The sequence below is a fragment of the Pelecanus crispus genome, chromosome Z, assembly GCF_030463565.1.
Source record: "Pelecanus crispus isolate bPelCri1 chromosome Z, bPelCri1.pri, whole genome shotgun sequence".
In the NCBI taxonomy this organism is placed as follows: Eukaryota; Metazoa; Chordata; class Aves; order Pelecaniformes; family Pelecanidae; genus Pelecanus; species Pelecanus crispus.
Window position 1 is genome coordinate 11,861,591 of NC_134676.1, and position 14,847 is coordinate 11,876,437.

A 14,847-nucleotide genomic window follows, 5' to 3' on the forward strand; every position below is an offset into this window, starting at 1 on the left:
GCCCCCCGCCGCTGCCCGGCCGCTCCCCGCCGCCCCCCCGGAGCCCGCAGCCCCTCTGACCTGCGGCCGCCGCGGCCGCCGCCGCCGTCCCGTCCCCCCCCGCCCCTTCCCGCCCGGAAGCGCCGGCAGTGACGTCAGCCGCCCAAGAGCGGCGGCGCGGGGAGCGGCGAGGGGCGACAGCGCCCCCTGGCGCCCGGGAGGTGCCGACCTCCCCCTGGCTGAGCGAGAACGCCGAACACCTCCAGCTCCACCGAGACACGGCTTTAATTAACTCATTCATTAATCTCCAGAAGCCTTCCCCTCCCTGCGGCCTACGAGGAGCACGCTATAGAGAACGCGCTGTCGCGCATCGCAGGGGCAGCTACCAGGAGAGCGAGGGGACGACAGGAGCTCACGTCCCTGGAGAGGCATCCCCAACCTTGGAGAGGGGTCCCCAGCCCGGGAGAGGGGTCCACTGGCTCCTCTTGCAGGTCACTGCGTGTCCGTGGGAGCTCCTGGCAGGAAACTGCTCAGGAGGGATGGTCTCCCCTCGGCAGCAGACAGTGGGTCACGCGTTGGGCTCCCAAGCGCCACGGGACATGCTGCAGCAGCACCGATACCATTTATTACATGATTTAAATCCAAATACAAAATAAGGACCAAGGGAAGAAGAAGAGCGTCTGAGTGGGGAGGGCGGCAGGACAGGACTGCTGGCAGGCCCCAGGCGAGGGTGCAGAGTCCTCCCGGCCCCGCTAGCTGGAGCCGTCCTGTTCTGCCTTCAGCACCTCCGCGGCGGGAGGCCGGGGGTCCTCGCGGGCCGGGGGCATCTCCTCCTGCGTCTTCATAGCCTGGGGCTTGGTTAGCGTGGCATAGATGCCCAGGGCCTGGGGGGAACGAGAGCTGTTGGGGAGGGGAGGAGAGGGCAGGCCCCGCCAGGCTGCCACCTTTGCCCCCCTGCCCCCGCCAGGTAAGAGACGGGGTCCCTCCGACCACACTGACCTGTGCGACCATGTTGGTGACATCGCCGGTGTTGGCGGGCAGCAGGAGGGTGTTGGAGTCTTTGGCAAGCTTGGAGAAGGCGCTCACGTACTGCTCTGCCACAGAGAGAGAGGCAGCGGCGCTGCCGTGCTGGGGAGAGAGGGATGAGGCTCAGCAGCGAGTCGAGTCACGGACCACCATGAGCCCATCCCTGCCCCTATCCGCCCCGGCCGGCCACGGTCCCCAGGACAGCAAAACTCGCTCACTGCTGCCAGAGATGCCAGGGAGTGTCCAAGAAAAATCCCGGTGCCAGCCCGGCCGTGGTTTCACCTCCCCCAGTGCCAGCGCCAAAGCGGCAGCCGCCCCGAGGAGCCGTCACTCACCTGCTGCGCCAGAGCAGCTGCCAGGAGCTGAATCGCCTCCGCCTTGGCCCTGGCCTTGACCAGCATGGCATTGGCTTCTCCTGCAACAAACCATGGCAGAACATCAGAGCTGCGACAAAGCGCTTGAAAGGAGACAATCAAGGCAATTTCAAGGAGCAAATCAAGGCAATTTCACGCATGCAAAGCCTCCTCTTCCCCAACAGCAGTACGGCGATGCTCCTGCCATGCACCTCCTGCTGCCCCAGGCTGTGGGGCAGCCAACACCAGCTGGAGCTCAGCCCGAGGGCCCCAGGAGGGAAGGACCAGCATGGCCGAGGAAGCCTGTCCTATAGACACTGATGTGGCCTCTCCCCGGGAGCATCACCCCTCAGGGCAGAGGGCTGCAGATCCCCCTGGCCCCACATGTTCTAGCCCAAGGCACTACCAGCAGCCTTGTTGATTCGTTCGGCCTTCTCAGCTTCCGACGCCAGGATCTGGGCCTGCTTCTGCCCCTCAGCCACATTGATAGCCGATTCCCGCGTCCCCTCCGACTCCAGCACCGTCGCCCGCTTCCGTCGCTCTGCCTCCACCTGCAAACACAGGTCAGACACCAGCCTGCCGTGGCCACGCAATCCCATCCGTGGGGCCAGCACAGCGAGGACACGCTCCTATGTCCCGCTCGGGCAAGCATAGCTTAGCAAAGGATGAGAACACAGCTACAAAACACTGCGTGACCCCTGGTGAGGGCTGGTTCTGCTCCTCACACTGCACAGCGCTCCGCAGCTCGGTCCACACCTAACCAGACAGCTGCTTCCCTCTCCTCCCCTTCCAGCTCGGAGTTCTGGCACCTGGCTTTTCTCAAGGGGAGTCCTTCAGCTCTGGGATTTGCTTCCTACAGAGCCCAGTAGGGATTTTAAAGGTAGCTGGCAGGATGTACGTGTACCAGACAGAGGCCACCACCACCCAAATAAGGACAGGAATTATTTATTCAACAGCTGTACGTTTGCAGCCAAAGTGCCAGCGGGCTTCCCTCCCCACAGGAGGGGCCAGCGCTGCCAGCTCTGGACAGATAACCATGGTGCGGCGTGGAAGGGGAGACTTCCCTCTTGTTCCAGACCGCCCTCCCAGAGAACCAAACCTGCATCTGCATGGACTCCTTCACGCGTGGGGGTACGTGGATGTCCTTGATCTCGTAGCGCAGGCACCGGATGCCCCAGCAGTCTGAAGCCTGGTTGATGGCATCCACAATGCTGGCATTGAGGGACTCCCGCTCCTGGGAGGCACAAAAGAAATGGCAGAGAGCAAAGAGGCGTTAGCACAAGACAGGGGTCAGGAGACACCTCCCCACCATGGGCCAAGGTCAGCCAAAACCCAAAATAACCGAATCAAGACCCATCTCCAAGGATTTGCTAATGCTTTCTAATTCACTAATCCAATTCACAACTGACACAGAAGCCAAAAGCCCTCTAAGCAGAGGGTGTTCTGCTGTTAAGTGTATCAGCTTGGCCATGCAGACTGCCCCGGAGTTTCGAGAGATGCTGGCAGCTCCATGGTCCACCTCCCCAGCTCACCCGGAAGACTCTGTCGAGGGAGAGTTTGCCAAGTTCAGATCTCATGGTGGTCTGGGCCAGCTGGGTCACTGCATACTCAGGATCTTCCACCCCATAGCTGGCCTGGAGAGCAGAAGCAAAAAACAGAGTTGGTGGCAGTGCCAAGAGGAACCCTGAATGAGGCAGGGTGGGCAAACATAGAGATGAGAAACCTGCCACAGATGCCCCTGCCAAAGAAAAGCGCAATCCAGAGCCTTGGGAGGGATCAGGGCGCTCAGCCCGCCCGCCTCGCAGGGCGCAGCAAGCCGGGCAGCGGCTGAAGCGCATGCCGTGGGGAGACAGGAGCCAGCAGCGCCAGGCGAGTGGTGCCCGAGGGGCTGCCACGGTGGCCAGCTGAGCAATACAGCACATGCTGGGCGCACCCACGGAGGCTACAGGTTTGACTCAGGCCAAGTGTCGGTGCAGCAGGGACGGTACCTTGTAGGGGTCCATAACCCGCAGATAGAGCACACCATCAATCTGCAGGGTGACGTTATCTGCCGGGAAAGAACACCATGTCCTGTTTACTGAAGCAGCAAAGACAAAACATGGCAACCCCCTCTCCCCCGGCAGAACTAGCAGAGCTGGGCAGGGCCATCGCTTTCCTTCCTGATGTCAGCAGCATGGCACAGAAGAGGGACTGGCTGAAACTGATCTCCTTATCTAAAAGGCTTTGTAAAAAGGACCTTGACACTCCCTAGAAAACACTACATTTTGACATTTTAATACACAAGAAGTCTCGGGTCTCCAGATCAAAACATTTCATACTGTAGTTATCTTCATAAATAAAGACTCAAAGGGGAAAAAAAACAAAACAAAAAGCCTAACACTAGAGTTGTAACAGAGCTGTCCATTAACCTGATCTGAAATCCTTTTTACAGAAACACAAGTGATTTTTTGTAGTTCAACACAGCAAAACATCTGAAAAACAGATTCTGGCCCAGGCACGTTCCACCCAGCAAGAAGGGGCAGCCACAGCCCCAAGAGGGCAGATGGGACCTCCTGGGGTGCCCCTGCTCATGGCACCAGTTTGGCCAAGCGCGTGTCCCCAGGGACAAGGCTGATGCAGGAGCCTGGAACATTTCCACTCCTCCCCACGCCATCCCTTGCTCACCCTGGACACAGGGGAAGGGCCAGGACGCAGCAGCTGTTCCTTACCTAAGGTGACAGCTGACTGCTCTGGGACGTTAATGACGATTTCTTTGAGACTCTGCACGTACCGAATCCGATCCAGCAGAGGGATAAGGAAGTTCAGACCCTGGGAAAAGGGTGGGATTAGATGGCTGAGCCCTCTAATCTGGGGGTTTTCCCTCAGAGAGTTCAACCAGACTAGAGAGTGCTGTGCAAACAAAGCCAAAGTATGCTACACACTGCAGGCAGAGCAAACGTGCTTTACACCTGCAGGATGTTTAGATTTCTCAGTGCTTTTAACACCCCACCAAGGGAAAGGAGCCTATAGGCAGGCAAAAGGATTGCAGTCTGGAAGAATAAGCGCACTGCTCCCTGAATCCTCCTGCAAAGGATGCGCCTCACTACAGCTTTAGGAATCTGCTGAATCTAAAAGGGGAGAAAAGCAGCTCCTTACAGGCTCAAGGATTCGGTGGAACTTGCCCATCCTCTCCACCACCCAAGCCTCCTGCTGCGGCACAAAGAGCACCCCGATGTTCATGGGCAGGCTAGAGTTCAAGCGGCACGCTGCTGGGGCCAGCCATGCTGAATGCTTCGGCTGCTGGGAGCGCTGGAGAAAGGAAAAGGAACGGGATGGAGACCAGCTACCAGCAGCTCAGAGCCCAGCGCCACCCCTGCTCTCCCATCTGGGATCACTGCTCACGGCCCCGATACACCAGGGCAAGAAACAGCACTGACGCCCCGAACAAGCCCATGCCGTGAGGGGACAGGGGCTGTCCCCACAGCAATGCAATCTGGGCCCCAGGGCCGGTGTAAGGGTCAGGGCCGTCCCCGCGAGTGCAGGGTTGTTCACCCCTGTGCTGGAGTTTTCTCTGCGTCTCCCCTTCCCTCCCATCTCCACTGTGGGGAAGGAATAAAGCCTCCCCGACACTGTAAGGGAAAGGAAGGGGTGTGTGGGGGGCCTCTTCTGACCAACTCAGCCCCCTGTGACCTGGTCAGACCCCCTCCTCCCACCCCTCTTCCTCACCTCAGTCCCAGCCCTGACGCCCTTCAACAGCCTGTCCCTCCCCAGCTGTGGCAGCCTCCTGGGCCCCCCCGAGGGCCTGCTCCCCCCGGGTACTCCCTCACCCTCCTCCCCACCGCCCCTCACTCCCCCAGCCCCCTCCCTAACCCCCATGCCGGGGACCGCCCAGCCCCTTCCCTAACCCCCATGCCCTCCTGCACCTCCACCCCAAACCCAGCCCCACCCCCCCTTCACCTCAGTGCTCCCCACGCCCGGTTGTCTCCGGCCCCCCAACACCACCTGGGGTGCCCCCAGACCCGCTCTGCACCCCCCAAACCCCCAGACCCCAACCCCCGCCCAGCCGAGCCCCCACGACCCCCGCACCAGCACCCCCAGCCCGGCCCCAGGAGGCCTCCCCCGGCCCCACCTGCAGCAGGCCGAGGCCGGGCCCGGCCCGGCGCCCCACCCGCGCCAGCATCGCTCCGCCGCCCGCCCCGCTCGGCGCCGCCGCCGCCGCTCCCCCGCCGCCCCGGAAGAACCCGCGGGAGGCCCCGCCCCTTCCGGGTGCGCCGCCCAGGAGGGCCCGTCCCGCCGCGGCGGCCGCTGCCCCTGGTTCCGCCTGCGCCGGGAGCGGCGAGGGCCAGGCTCGGTCTCCAAACGGGCGTTTATTAAATGAGAAACGAACACGGGAAGCGCCGGGACCGCGGGCCCGGCCCCGCCGGGGGAACCCCGGTGTCCTGGGGGTGTGGGGCCCGCTGCCGGGAGCAGGCCCCCGGTGCGCGGCGGTGGGCGGGACCCCGGCCCGGCAGGGGAGAGCGGGGCCTCACCTCCCCGCTACCCCGCTGTGGCGGAGGCCCGGGGCCCCGGCCCGTCCCCGCCGGCCGGGGAGAGCGACGTGAAGACGGGGTGGGCCCTGGTTAAAATGGAGGCCACCCCGGGGAGCCCCCAGCCCCGTGCCCAGCCCGGTCGCAGCCCCGGCTGCTGTGGGGGGGCCTGGGGAGCCGTCCCTGCCCCGCCCGGGGGGCTGGGGCTCCCCGCAGCCTGAGCTGGCACCGAGCACCCAGCAGAGCCCCCAGGGCCTGGGGGACGCTGGCGGGGCACAGCCGAGCTCGTTCTTCCCTTGCCCCTCTCTGAGCCGCCCTGGGCTCGGCCCGCAGCTCCCGAGGCTGCCGCAGGGACGGGCACTGCGCCAGGTCACCCCCAAACCCCCTGGGGAATGTCCAGCCCCACTCCCGCTTGATGTTCTCTGCTGCTTCCCCCTCTTCCCAGGGACAGAGCTAGGGCTGCCGCCCTTCCTCCCGCACCCGATGGCACTGCCAGCAGGCCCCTGCCCGAAGCTGCCTCCTGATGGGGATTCACCCCACACGTGCAGAGCATTCGAGACTCTTGGTTTTTCGGCAATCTGCATCTTCTCTCAGGTGCACAGCACACGTGGGCTCTGGAGGCTCCTGCCGGGAGGGCTGGCCCCGTGCTCCTGCAGAGCGCCCCAGGTCCCCGCCCCTGTGACAGCCATGTCTCAGCCCCAGGACCCACGGCAATGGCCATTTCCCTGCCACCCACAGACTTCTTGGGGTCGGAGGACAAGTCCAGTCCTCCCCAAGCTGCCTGATGCAGGGCTGGCCCTGCAGAGCCGATCCCCATCAAACCTCAGCCTCTCCCAGGGCTTTTAACGCAGCCCTGGCCGGGGAGCTGCACCCTGGCCAAGAGGTGGGTCACCCTCTCTTCCACAGGTTTGTTGTCCCCATCCCCAGTCACTCTCGCAGTCCCCACAGCCCTGCCCCAACCCGGGCAGCCCTGGGCTGCCAGGGGTCTCATCCAGCACTGACAGGGTTGGGGGAAGAACAGCGCAGCACCTCCAGTCCTCTGCACAAGCCTCCTCTGCGCTCCCAGCAACAATAAATACCAATAAATACAAACTCTTTTGCACTTTCTGCTCCCAACCAGCCTCACCCACAGCCCCCAGCCCAACTCTTCACTCCCACCCCGCCAGCTACCACCAAGTCTCCCAGCTGAGAGCAGCACCAGCAGAAGGCTTGGGCTCATCCCTGGAGCTGCTCACTGGCCCCTGCCCCTCCTGCTGAAACCCCTCGGTGATCCCAGTCCCGCTGCAGGCCACGGGCACGGTGTCCGTGCTGCTCAGGAGGACAGGGGCGCATAGGGAGGGCGATAGTTCAAGGCAGTGCTTGCTTGCTGGCCCTTTACTCATCTCTCCCCAAAGTGCTGGGCTGGAGGCTCCCTGGTGGCTCTGAGGGATGGAGAGGGTCAGGCCCGGGGAGAGTAGCAGGGGTTCCTCGGCATCTCCGTGAAGGATTTTAGTTCATAGGGGATCCCAGAGTCAACCTCGATCGACTTGCGGGAGAAAAGCAGCCGGATGTCATCGTGAAGGTAGATCTTCCCCGACTTGGAGCTGTGAAACCTGAGAGAAGACAAGAGCAGGGTGGAGGGGCCTCAGGCTCCCAGGCAAGGGCATGGCCCCCTCGCCAAAGTGTCCAGGCTCCGGTTGCCTTCAGAGGCACAGAGACTGCTGCTCTTGGGCAGGATGACAGCTCCAACCTCCCCAAAAGAGGAGCCTGTCCCTGCTCCTCCCCAAGGCGAGAGGGTCAGGCTGCCATTAGTGCTCTGCCCTGCAGGTTTGGGGACACAGGGATACATGGGAGAGGAGCCCAGGGGTGACCCTGGGGCAGGCATCCATCCCACCCTACCTTAGGTGCATCAGGTAGCAGAGGACCCTGCGGGGTGGGCCAGAGCCTGGTGGGTCGCTGGGGGCCACGGTGGCCCCTTCCTCCTCCCCCACGGGCACCAGGAAGATGCGATGGCGTAGGAAGGTCATGTGGTTGGCCGGCATGTCCTGGAAGTCGTACGTCACCAAGAACATCTTCACCACAGTCTTGTTGGGGTTAAATAAGGTCTGGGGGCAGAGCGGTAGGGGGTGAGACTGTGAAGGGCACAGGAATGGATCCATAGGGCAGGGCTGGGGCAGCTGGGGGCAGCACCAGCAGGTCCAAGTGTCCAGAAAGCCCCACACCACCCCAAAGGGCTTAGCCTGAGGCCCACAGGTCAGTCCCTTCCACCCACCTCCACTCCTGCGCTCCTATCCCATCCCCACTGCATGTACATGCTCTGCTGCCGAGACCCCGTGCCTCCCCACCAATCTCTTCCTTCCCTGCGTCCCCCATCACCTTGTCTCCCTGCCAGCACCCCAGGGACCCCGTGCTCCCCTCCGCTGTGCTGTCTCGGTGGCCACATACCCCCTCTGCACAAGCTTTCTGGCTGCTGCCCTGCCAAACAATGTAATGGAGCGTATCCACACCGGAGGACAACCGGAGCCCACCCAGCACCCTCCCCATGGCGTTGCCAGAGGCCAGGGGACGACTCACCACTTGGATGGTTCCAGCTTTGGGGACACTGTAACCCTTCTTTCCCAAGGCCTCCAAGTCAATCACTCCCTGGGGCAAAAGAGCGAGCACATGAGAGAGGGAGAAAGCCCATGGGGAGCCCAGCTGGGAGCCGGCACAGAGCCGAGAGCCCCCCTCGCCAGGAAAGCCTGGAACAAGGCAGCAAGAAGACGCCCAGCTCCGTCCCTCTCCAGACCCGGTGACGAACGAGCAGCAACGCAGAGGTGACAGCAAAGCACCAGCCATGAGACGGCTGGGCAGCAGCCTGCCTGTTTATATGCCTGCAAGGGTTCCCTCTTTGCTTTTTGGGTTAAAATGCTCCTGGCACAGCTAGTGGTCTCCTCAGGTAGGTGGTTGCTCGAGCTGCGCTCTCTGGAGAGGGGCAGCCCCCCAGGTTGCATGGTGCCTGGGTACAGCCCCCACTCACCTCCCCGACGGTCCCAGCCCTCCCTCATCCGCGTACCAGGAAAGGCGAGGGTGCGCTGTGTTCAGAGATGTCGAAGTAGGTGACGTCAACAGGCAGGGTGGCATGCTGCGGGCAGTAGGAGCCGCTGGCACCGATCTCTGCCGTGAACCCCTCGATCCTCCCCGACGGTGCAAAGCGCCCTTTCAGGATGGACTCCTGGGAGAGGAGGGAAGCGTTAGGGACCTTCAAACACCAATGCTGCCCCTACCTCGAAGCTGCAGGTGAGGTCACCCCCACCTCCACCACAATCACATGTCTGCTTGCCCTCATGTGTCTCCTGGCTTTCTGGAGACCACCTGTGAGGGACCCTGGTTGCTTGCTCCAAGACAGACCCATCCTGAATTGGTGGGCTAAAACCAACCATCTAACACAGAGAAGCTGTGAGACTGCCTCAGCTCAGCCCCACAGGGTACAGGTATCTCAGCAGGGTCCAGGGTCCTGGCACATCACCCAAGGATCTGCTGGCTGAGACATCGTGCTGGTGGATGGTGGCTGTGTGAGACGGACACTGCACGCATGGCCCTTGGGGACAATCAGCCCAGCCCCATGCCAGGGATCCGGTCAGGTTCAGCCTCTCACATCCATCGCCAGCCCATCCTGGAGCCCTCAGGACCCACTTCCCTCCCTGGCAGGTGGACACCGTTACCTCAAAGTTGCCCAGCAGAGCATGGCTGACGGTGGTAGTGGCCCAGGGCGCTGCGGAGGACCTGGTACCCCTGCGGAGGCTGCTCCGGAGATGTCGCCTTTGAGAGAGGAGACAAGATTGCTCTTGGACTGGAGAGCATGCAGCCCTGGGCTGCCCTCTCCAAGTCCCCGTCCCTTTTTTTGGTGGAGGTTGAACCTACTTTCCTACCCACCAGGGGCAGAAATAACCTCCCTCCGCTGCACAGCCTGGGGTCTTGCGGAGGGGAGACACCTGAGACAGGGAAGGGACCCAACCTGACCCTCCCACAGGGCTGTGGGGTGCTGGGGTGGCTGGGCACCCCAAGCCCCCACCTCCATCCCGCCAGGCTGCCGGGACACTCACGATTTGAGGCGCAGCCCGCTCTTCAACCTCCTCCCAACCGCAGTGCAATCTGCAGAGCTCTGGAGAGGACACGAAAAAGAGAGCTGTGTTAAGGGCAGCACCCAGGGACTGCTCACCCCCAGGAGGTGCCATTGCCCCTTACCCTGCCCCACAATGGTCCCAGAAGATCGGAGAGGCTCCCATCCATGGGTAGCCGTCAGCAGCCCCTGCAGGAGTGGCCAGCAGGGCAGTGTGAGGGCTGCAGTATCTGCTGGAGATGTGGGTCTGCCCAAACCCCAAAGTGGCTCTGCTGGCGATGAGGGTGTTGGTACCTAAGCCAAGGGTGCAGCACACAGATCCCACCTTACAAAGCCGGTCTCAGGACCAGCCCCAGTGACAAGACACCCTGACACAGAGCCATGGACCAACACCCCCCTGCACCTCCCAGGGAAGGGTAACACATACGATGAATTTCCCTGACCAGCCCGGGAAAAGTCCCGTCCCCCGGTGATTCATGCAAAGTCCTCAGTAGTGCTGCCGGGCAGAGGGGCATGCTGCCCGCCCTGCCCACAGCCAGGCTCTTACAGCTGTAGGGTGGGGGCTTAAAGCCAGGGCCACACTGCAGCCTCCTTTTAAAGATGTCCCCTTTTCAGGGGTTTTCCCTTCTGGAAGCCAGACAAAGGACAGCACAACACAAAGGGATGATGGAGCTGGCTGGCATGACCGGGCGGGAAAACCCAGGGAAGCTGCTGGAGGGCTTCACTCTGCAAGGGCAGTGCTGGGGGCAGCTGGGCTGGGGGACAGTCACCAAAAAGGGCACGTGGGCTGGGATGGAGCTGTGCCCCATGGACGGTGCGTCCTGGCTCCAAGCAGCAAGAAGCGAGGGCAGCTCTGCCATCAGTCCCTGTAGGTCCCTGTGCCATGGGATGCCCCAGGGAAAGAGAGGAGCGTGCCAGCTCTGGTGTGAGCCTGCTGCAGCCTCAGCTGGCAGGACATGGTGAAGGCAGGGAGCTGGCCAGGAGGGGCAGGTATCCAGGGAGGAACTGCAGGCAGCTCCTGAGCTGCCACGGTGGTTGCAAACCTCCAGAATCTGCCCCATTTCTGCATTTGTGGCACCCTGGGGACATGCCACAGGCATCCCAGAACTGCAGAAAAGCCAGTGGCATCTCTGCACACAGCACTGGGGCTCCCACTCCCTGGTCAGAGCATGTCCAGTTCGACGCCATGCCACCAAACCCTTGCCCTGATGGATATCATGGCCAGGGACTCAAGCCATCCCAATCCCTCCGCCTTCCTCCTCATCAGGCAGAAGACAGTCACTCTTCCCAAGCCTGCTGCTAAGTCTGGCTTAAAGTGAAATTGTCGGGCACTGAGGGTGGCCCCATGCCACACGTCCAACTCTTGCTGTCACTGGGAGGTCATGTCCTGTCCGAGCCAGGCTCTCCAGGCTGGTTGGAAGCAGAGTGACTAAAAGGTGTCAAAAGTTGGTGACAGCCTATAGACCATGCGTCCCAGGGCTGGCTGTCAGCACCGTCCTGCTCACAGCAGTGCTGTGGCACTGGGACAGGACAGGGTGCTGCGCCACGACGGGCCACGTTGCCCACGAGGACAGCCCTGAGCTCTGGGTGTCCCCAGGCCATGCCCAGCCTTCTCCCATGAGTGATGCTCACCTTGGCCGTGGGAAGCAGATGATTCCAGAACGGGGCCCCCTTGGCATCAGTGCTGCGGCAGGCTGTGGGCACTGGATGGCACGGCAGGACCCTCTTCCTTGCCGGCGGGGACAGGGTCTCATCCTCAGAGCAGGAGTCGGCCACAACCTCACCAGCAGGTAGCAGCTTCCTTTTGGCCGGGCAGCTGCTGCCGCTGAGCTGGCTGCTCCCGCAGGGTGTCTTCTCCAGGGAGCTCAGGTTGCTGGGCTCAGGGCTGAGTGTTGTCTGCGGAGCTGGGGGCTCCTTGCACCCGTTGGCCACCACTGGCCATTCCTCTTCTCCGCTAGCCCTGCTGCTGTGAGCTGGGCTGCTCCCTGGCTTCTCTGTCTTCCCGCCAGAGTCTAGGCGGGCTGTTTGTGCAATACTGTGCAAATCAAGGTGAAGTGAGTTGTGGCCACTTGCCAGCTCCCCATTCTCCCCATAGTCCATAGGCTGATCCCCCGATGAGACAGGGCAACTGTCTCTCATGTGCAAAGTACTGCAAGCAATGTGCTGAGGCCATGAGGAGGAGGAGGAGACGACATCCTGCGACTTGTCCTCTCTGCCGGCCTTGGGGCTGCGGCCAGGGCTGCCCTCACACCGGTGCTCCACCACCCGCAGCCCGCTGTGGGAGAAGTGCTGGGCAGAGCCGCACAGGGATAGCTCCTCCACCAGCAGACCATCCTCAAAGGTATCGTCATCGTCCAGGGAAGCCTGCCCAGGGCCCCCATCGCGCTTGCCGTCCACCCCCCCGCCACCCCAGTGAGTTCGTTTGGGATCTCTCCCCGGCTCTGGAGTTCGCTGCTCGGGGTAACCCCTCTTGACGGCCGGCCGGCTGCCTGCCCGCTGCTCCGTGCTCTCAGAGGAGCTGGAGAGATGGGAGAAGATGGAGACCTGGTAAACCTTCTGGCGCTTGATCTCTGTCTCATTGTAGCCCATGAGGATGCCACGGTGGGTGCAGCGCTGTGAGGAAGGCTCCAAGGGTGCCTCTCCACTGGGCCGGGACAGGCTGGGGTCCGTGCCGCGCTCCGTGGGCAGCAACGTCTCCGTGTGGATGTGCCGCATGGAGCCTTACTTGCCTAGACTCCGAGTGGAGCCAGAGTCAGAACAGCCCATGCAGCGGCAGGAGGGGGACTGTAAAGTGCCACGGGTCAAGGTGCGAGGGCAGGGGTGGGAGCTGGCCCCCACCTCGCTCAGGACATCCAGATGAGCCCTCCACTACGGGGTACACTGCAGCACAGCATCTGAAAAGAGAGAGCAGGAGGACAGAGATCAGCCCAGGATCGCCATCCTTGTCTGGGCTTTTGGCCACAAAGGACCTGCCAGAACATGGGCAGCTCCCTGTACGGCCCCACTCGGAACTCCCTCTCCGGAGACGGGAAGAGGAACCAGGCTGGTGTGGCGCTCTGGGGAACCCTGCAGCGTCACCCACCTGCAGGATCAGCATTTCCTTCCTGGTCTGGGCATGGAGAGGAGTTTCCAGCCAGGCTGGAGGCTACTGGGGGCAAGTCTGGACAAGTGGGGAGAAGGGGGCCTGTCCTCTGCCAGGGACTTGATGTGCTTGCGCTGTTCTGGAGCACAGGAGTCAGGCAGGTCAGACCAGTCCCAGGGGCTCAGGCCTGTAATCACCCCTTTGGGCAACAGCAACAAGATCTCCCAGTGCTCTCCAAGAAGATTTGCCCCAGCCACATGCGCTGAGTGAGGCAAGGCTGGTGCCCTACGCTGCCAGCCCCATGGCAGTGACATAAACCTGGCTGGACAGCCTGGGGAAACCTGACGTAACGTCACAGCTCAGCTGGCTTGGACCAGAGACCTCTTCCACCTCCTCAATCAGCAGCTGGGTGGTACCAGAGGCTGCAGAGCCCACCGTGGGCTTCTGCACCACCCACCCACCACTGCCTGCCCCAGGGACCTGACCTCTGTGCTGCATGGCACCTCATTTTTGATTTTCAGCCCAGTTTCAGAGCTGTGAGAATCCTGGCCATAAGTTTTTCCTGGCATGATAAATACTGATATGGCTGCAAGAGCTGAGGAGATGCAGGAAAAGTCACCAGCAGGCTGAGGAGCTCCAGAGCCTTACAAACTGCCTGTGTCTGGCAGCTCTGCCCTTTGCCTGTCCCCACAGCTCTGCCTGCTCTTGCGGAGCAAAGGCTTAGGGGCAGGCGTGCAATAGGGGAATTGGTTCTCCAAGTGGGTCAAGGGTATCTGGAGAGCGAGGCTGCACATGTTATTTTGACACCTAGCATGATGGGGATGGGAAAGTGGCAGGCCAGGGTAGTTGAGCCCCAAGATTTTGTTTAAAAGGAGTGATGAAAGGTATAACCATGCACCCCCACATGGTGGGGGTTGAGCAGCTGGAAAGCAGCTTTGCAGAAAAGACACTGGGATCCGGGTGGACACCCAAGTTGAACATGAGCCAGCAATGTGCCCATGCCACAGAGAAGGCCAACGGTATCCTGGGCTGCATTAGGCACAGTATTGCCAGCAGGCTGAGGTGATCCTTCCCCTCTGCTCAGCACTGGTGAGGCCATGCCTGAAAGAGTACAGCAACGGGCCACTAAGATAACTAAGGGACTGGAGCATGTCTCCTATGAGGAAAGGTGGGGAGAGCTGGGACTGTTCAGCCTGGAGAAGAGAAGGCTCAAGGGGATCTTATCAATGTATATAAATACCTGAGGGGAGGGTGCAAAGAAGATGGAGCCAGGCTCTTTCCCAGTGGTGTCCAATGACAGGACAAGAGGCAATGGGCAAAAACTGGAACACAGGAGGTTCTGTCTGAACATCAGGAAACACTTCTACTGTGACGGTGACCGAGCACTGGAACAGGTTCCCTAGAGAGGTTGTGAAGTCTCCATCCTTGGAGATACTAAAAAGCTGTCTGGACACAGTCCTGGGCAATGGCTCTAGGTAGCCCTTCTGGAGCAGAGGGGTTGGACCAGATGACCTCCAGAGGTCACTGCCAACCTCAAGCCCTCTGTGTAAGCCACCACGCTGCAACCCATCCAGGCTGCCCTCCACACTCACCCCTCTGCAGCAGAACCCCGCTTTGCTCCGGATTAACTTCCCTGTCCCGCAGCGGGCGGTCGTTGGCACAGCTAGCGGAAGACACCTGCCAGCCAGGCACCCCCCAGAAGCGGCGTGGCTGCCGTGGAATGGCTCCCACCATCACGGTGTGCCTCCGAACCCCTGCACCGTCCTCTCCAGCTCTTCAGTCTGCACAGCAGTTCTGAGGGACAGGAAAAGGCAAGATGCA

At 61.7% G+C, this 14,847-nt stretch overlaps 2 protein-coding genes across 2 annotated transcripts in view; both read right to left on the bottom strand.

Annotated features, from left to right (window-relative positions):
- Positions 1–687: 687 nt before the first annotated feature.
- STOML2 (stomatin like 2) lies at positions 688–5,517 on the bottom strand. Its single transcript, XM_075726302.1, has 10 exons — positions 5,467–5,517; positions 4,494–4,646; positions 4,067–4,166; positions 3,347–3,405; positions 2,891–2,992; positions 2,458–2,592; positions 1,765–1,909; positions 1,341–1,420; positions 979–1,107; positions 688–863 (listed from the first exon to the last, which is right to left on the bottom strand). Exons 1-10 carry the CDS (start codon positions 5,515–5,517, stop codon positions 732–734), a joined length of 1,086 nt encoding a protein of 361 aa, XP_075582417.1. The 3' UTR covers positions 688–731.
- A 1,654-nt stretch (positions 5,518–7,171) lies between these two features.
- The window catches only part of ATOSB (atos homolog B), a 41,403-nt gene continuing 33,727 nt past the window's right edge, over positions 7,172–14,847 (bottom strand). Inside the window, exons 4-11 of the mRNA XM_075726304.1 lie at positions 14,619–14,820; positions 11,577–12,838; positions 9,928–9,986; positions 9,547–9,643; positions 8,898–9,056; positions 8,417–8,485; positions 7,742–7,947; positions 7,172–7,455 (exon numbers count right to left, since the gene is read on the bottom strand). Coding sequence (XP_075582419.1) covers positions 7,302–7,455; positions 7,742–7,947; positions 8,417–8,485; positions 8,898–9,056; positions 9,547–9,643; positions 9,928–9,986; positions 11,577–12,659 — 1,827 coding nt within the window. The 5' untranslated portion in view covers positions 12,660–12,838; positions 14,619–14,820 and the 3' untranslated portion in view covers positions 7,172–7,301. The remainder of the gene's footprint in view (positions 7,456–7,741; positions 7,948–8,416; positions 8,486–8,897; positions 9,057–9,546; positions 9,644–9,927; positions 9,987–11,576; positions 12,839–14,618; positions 14,821–14,847) is intronic.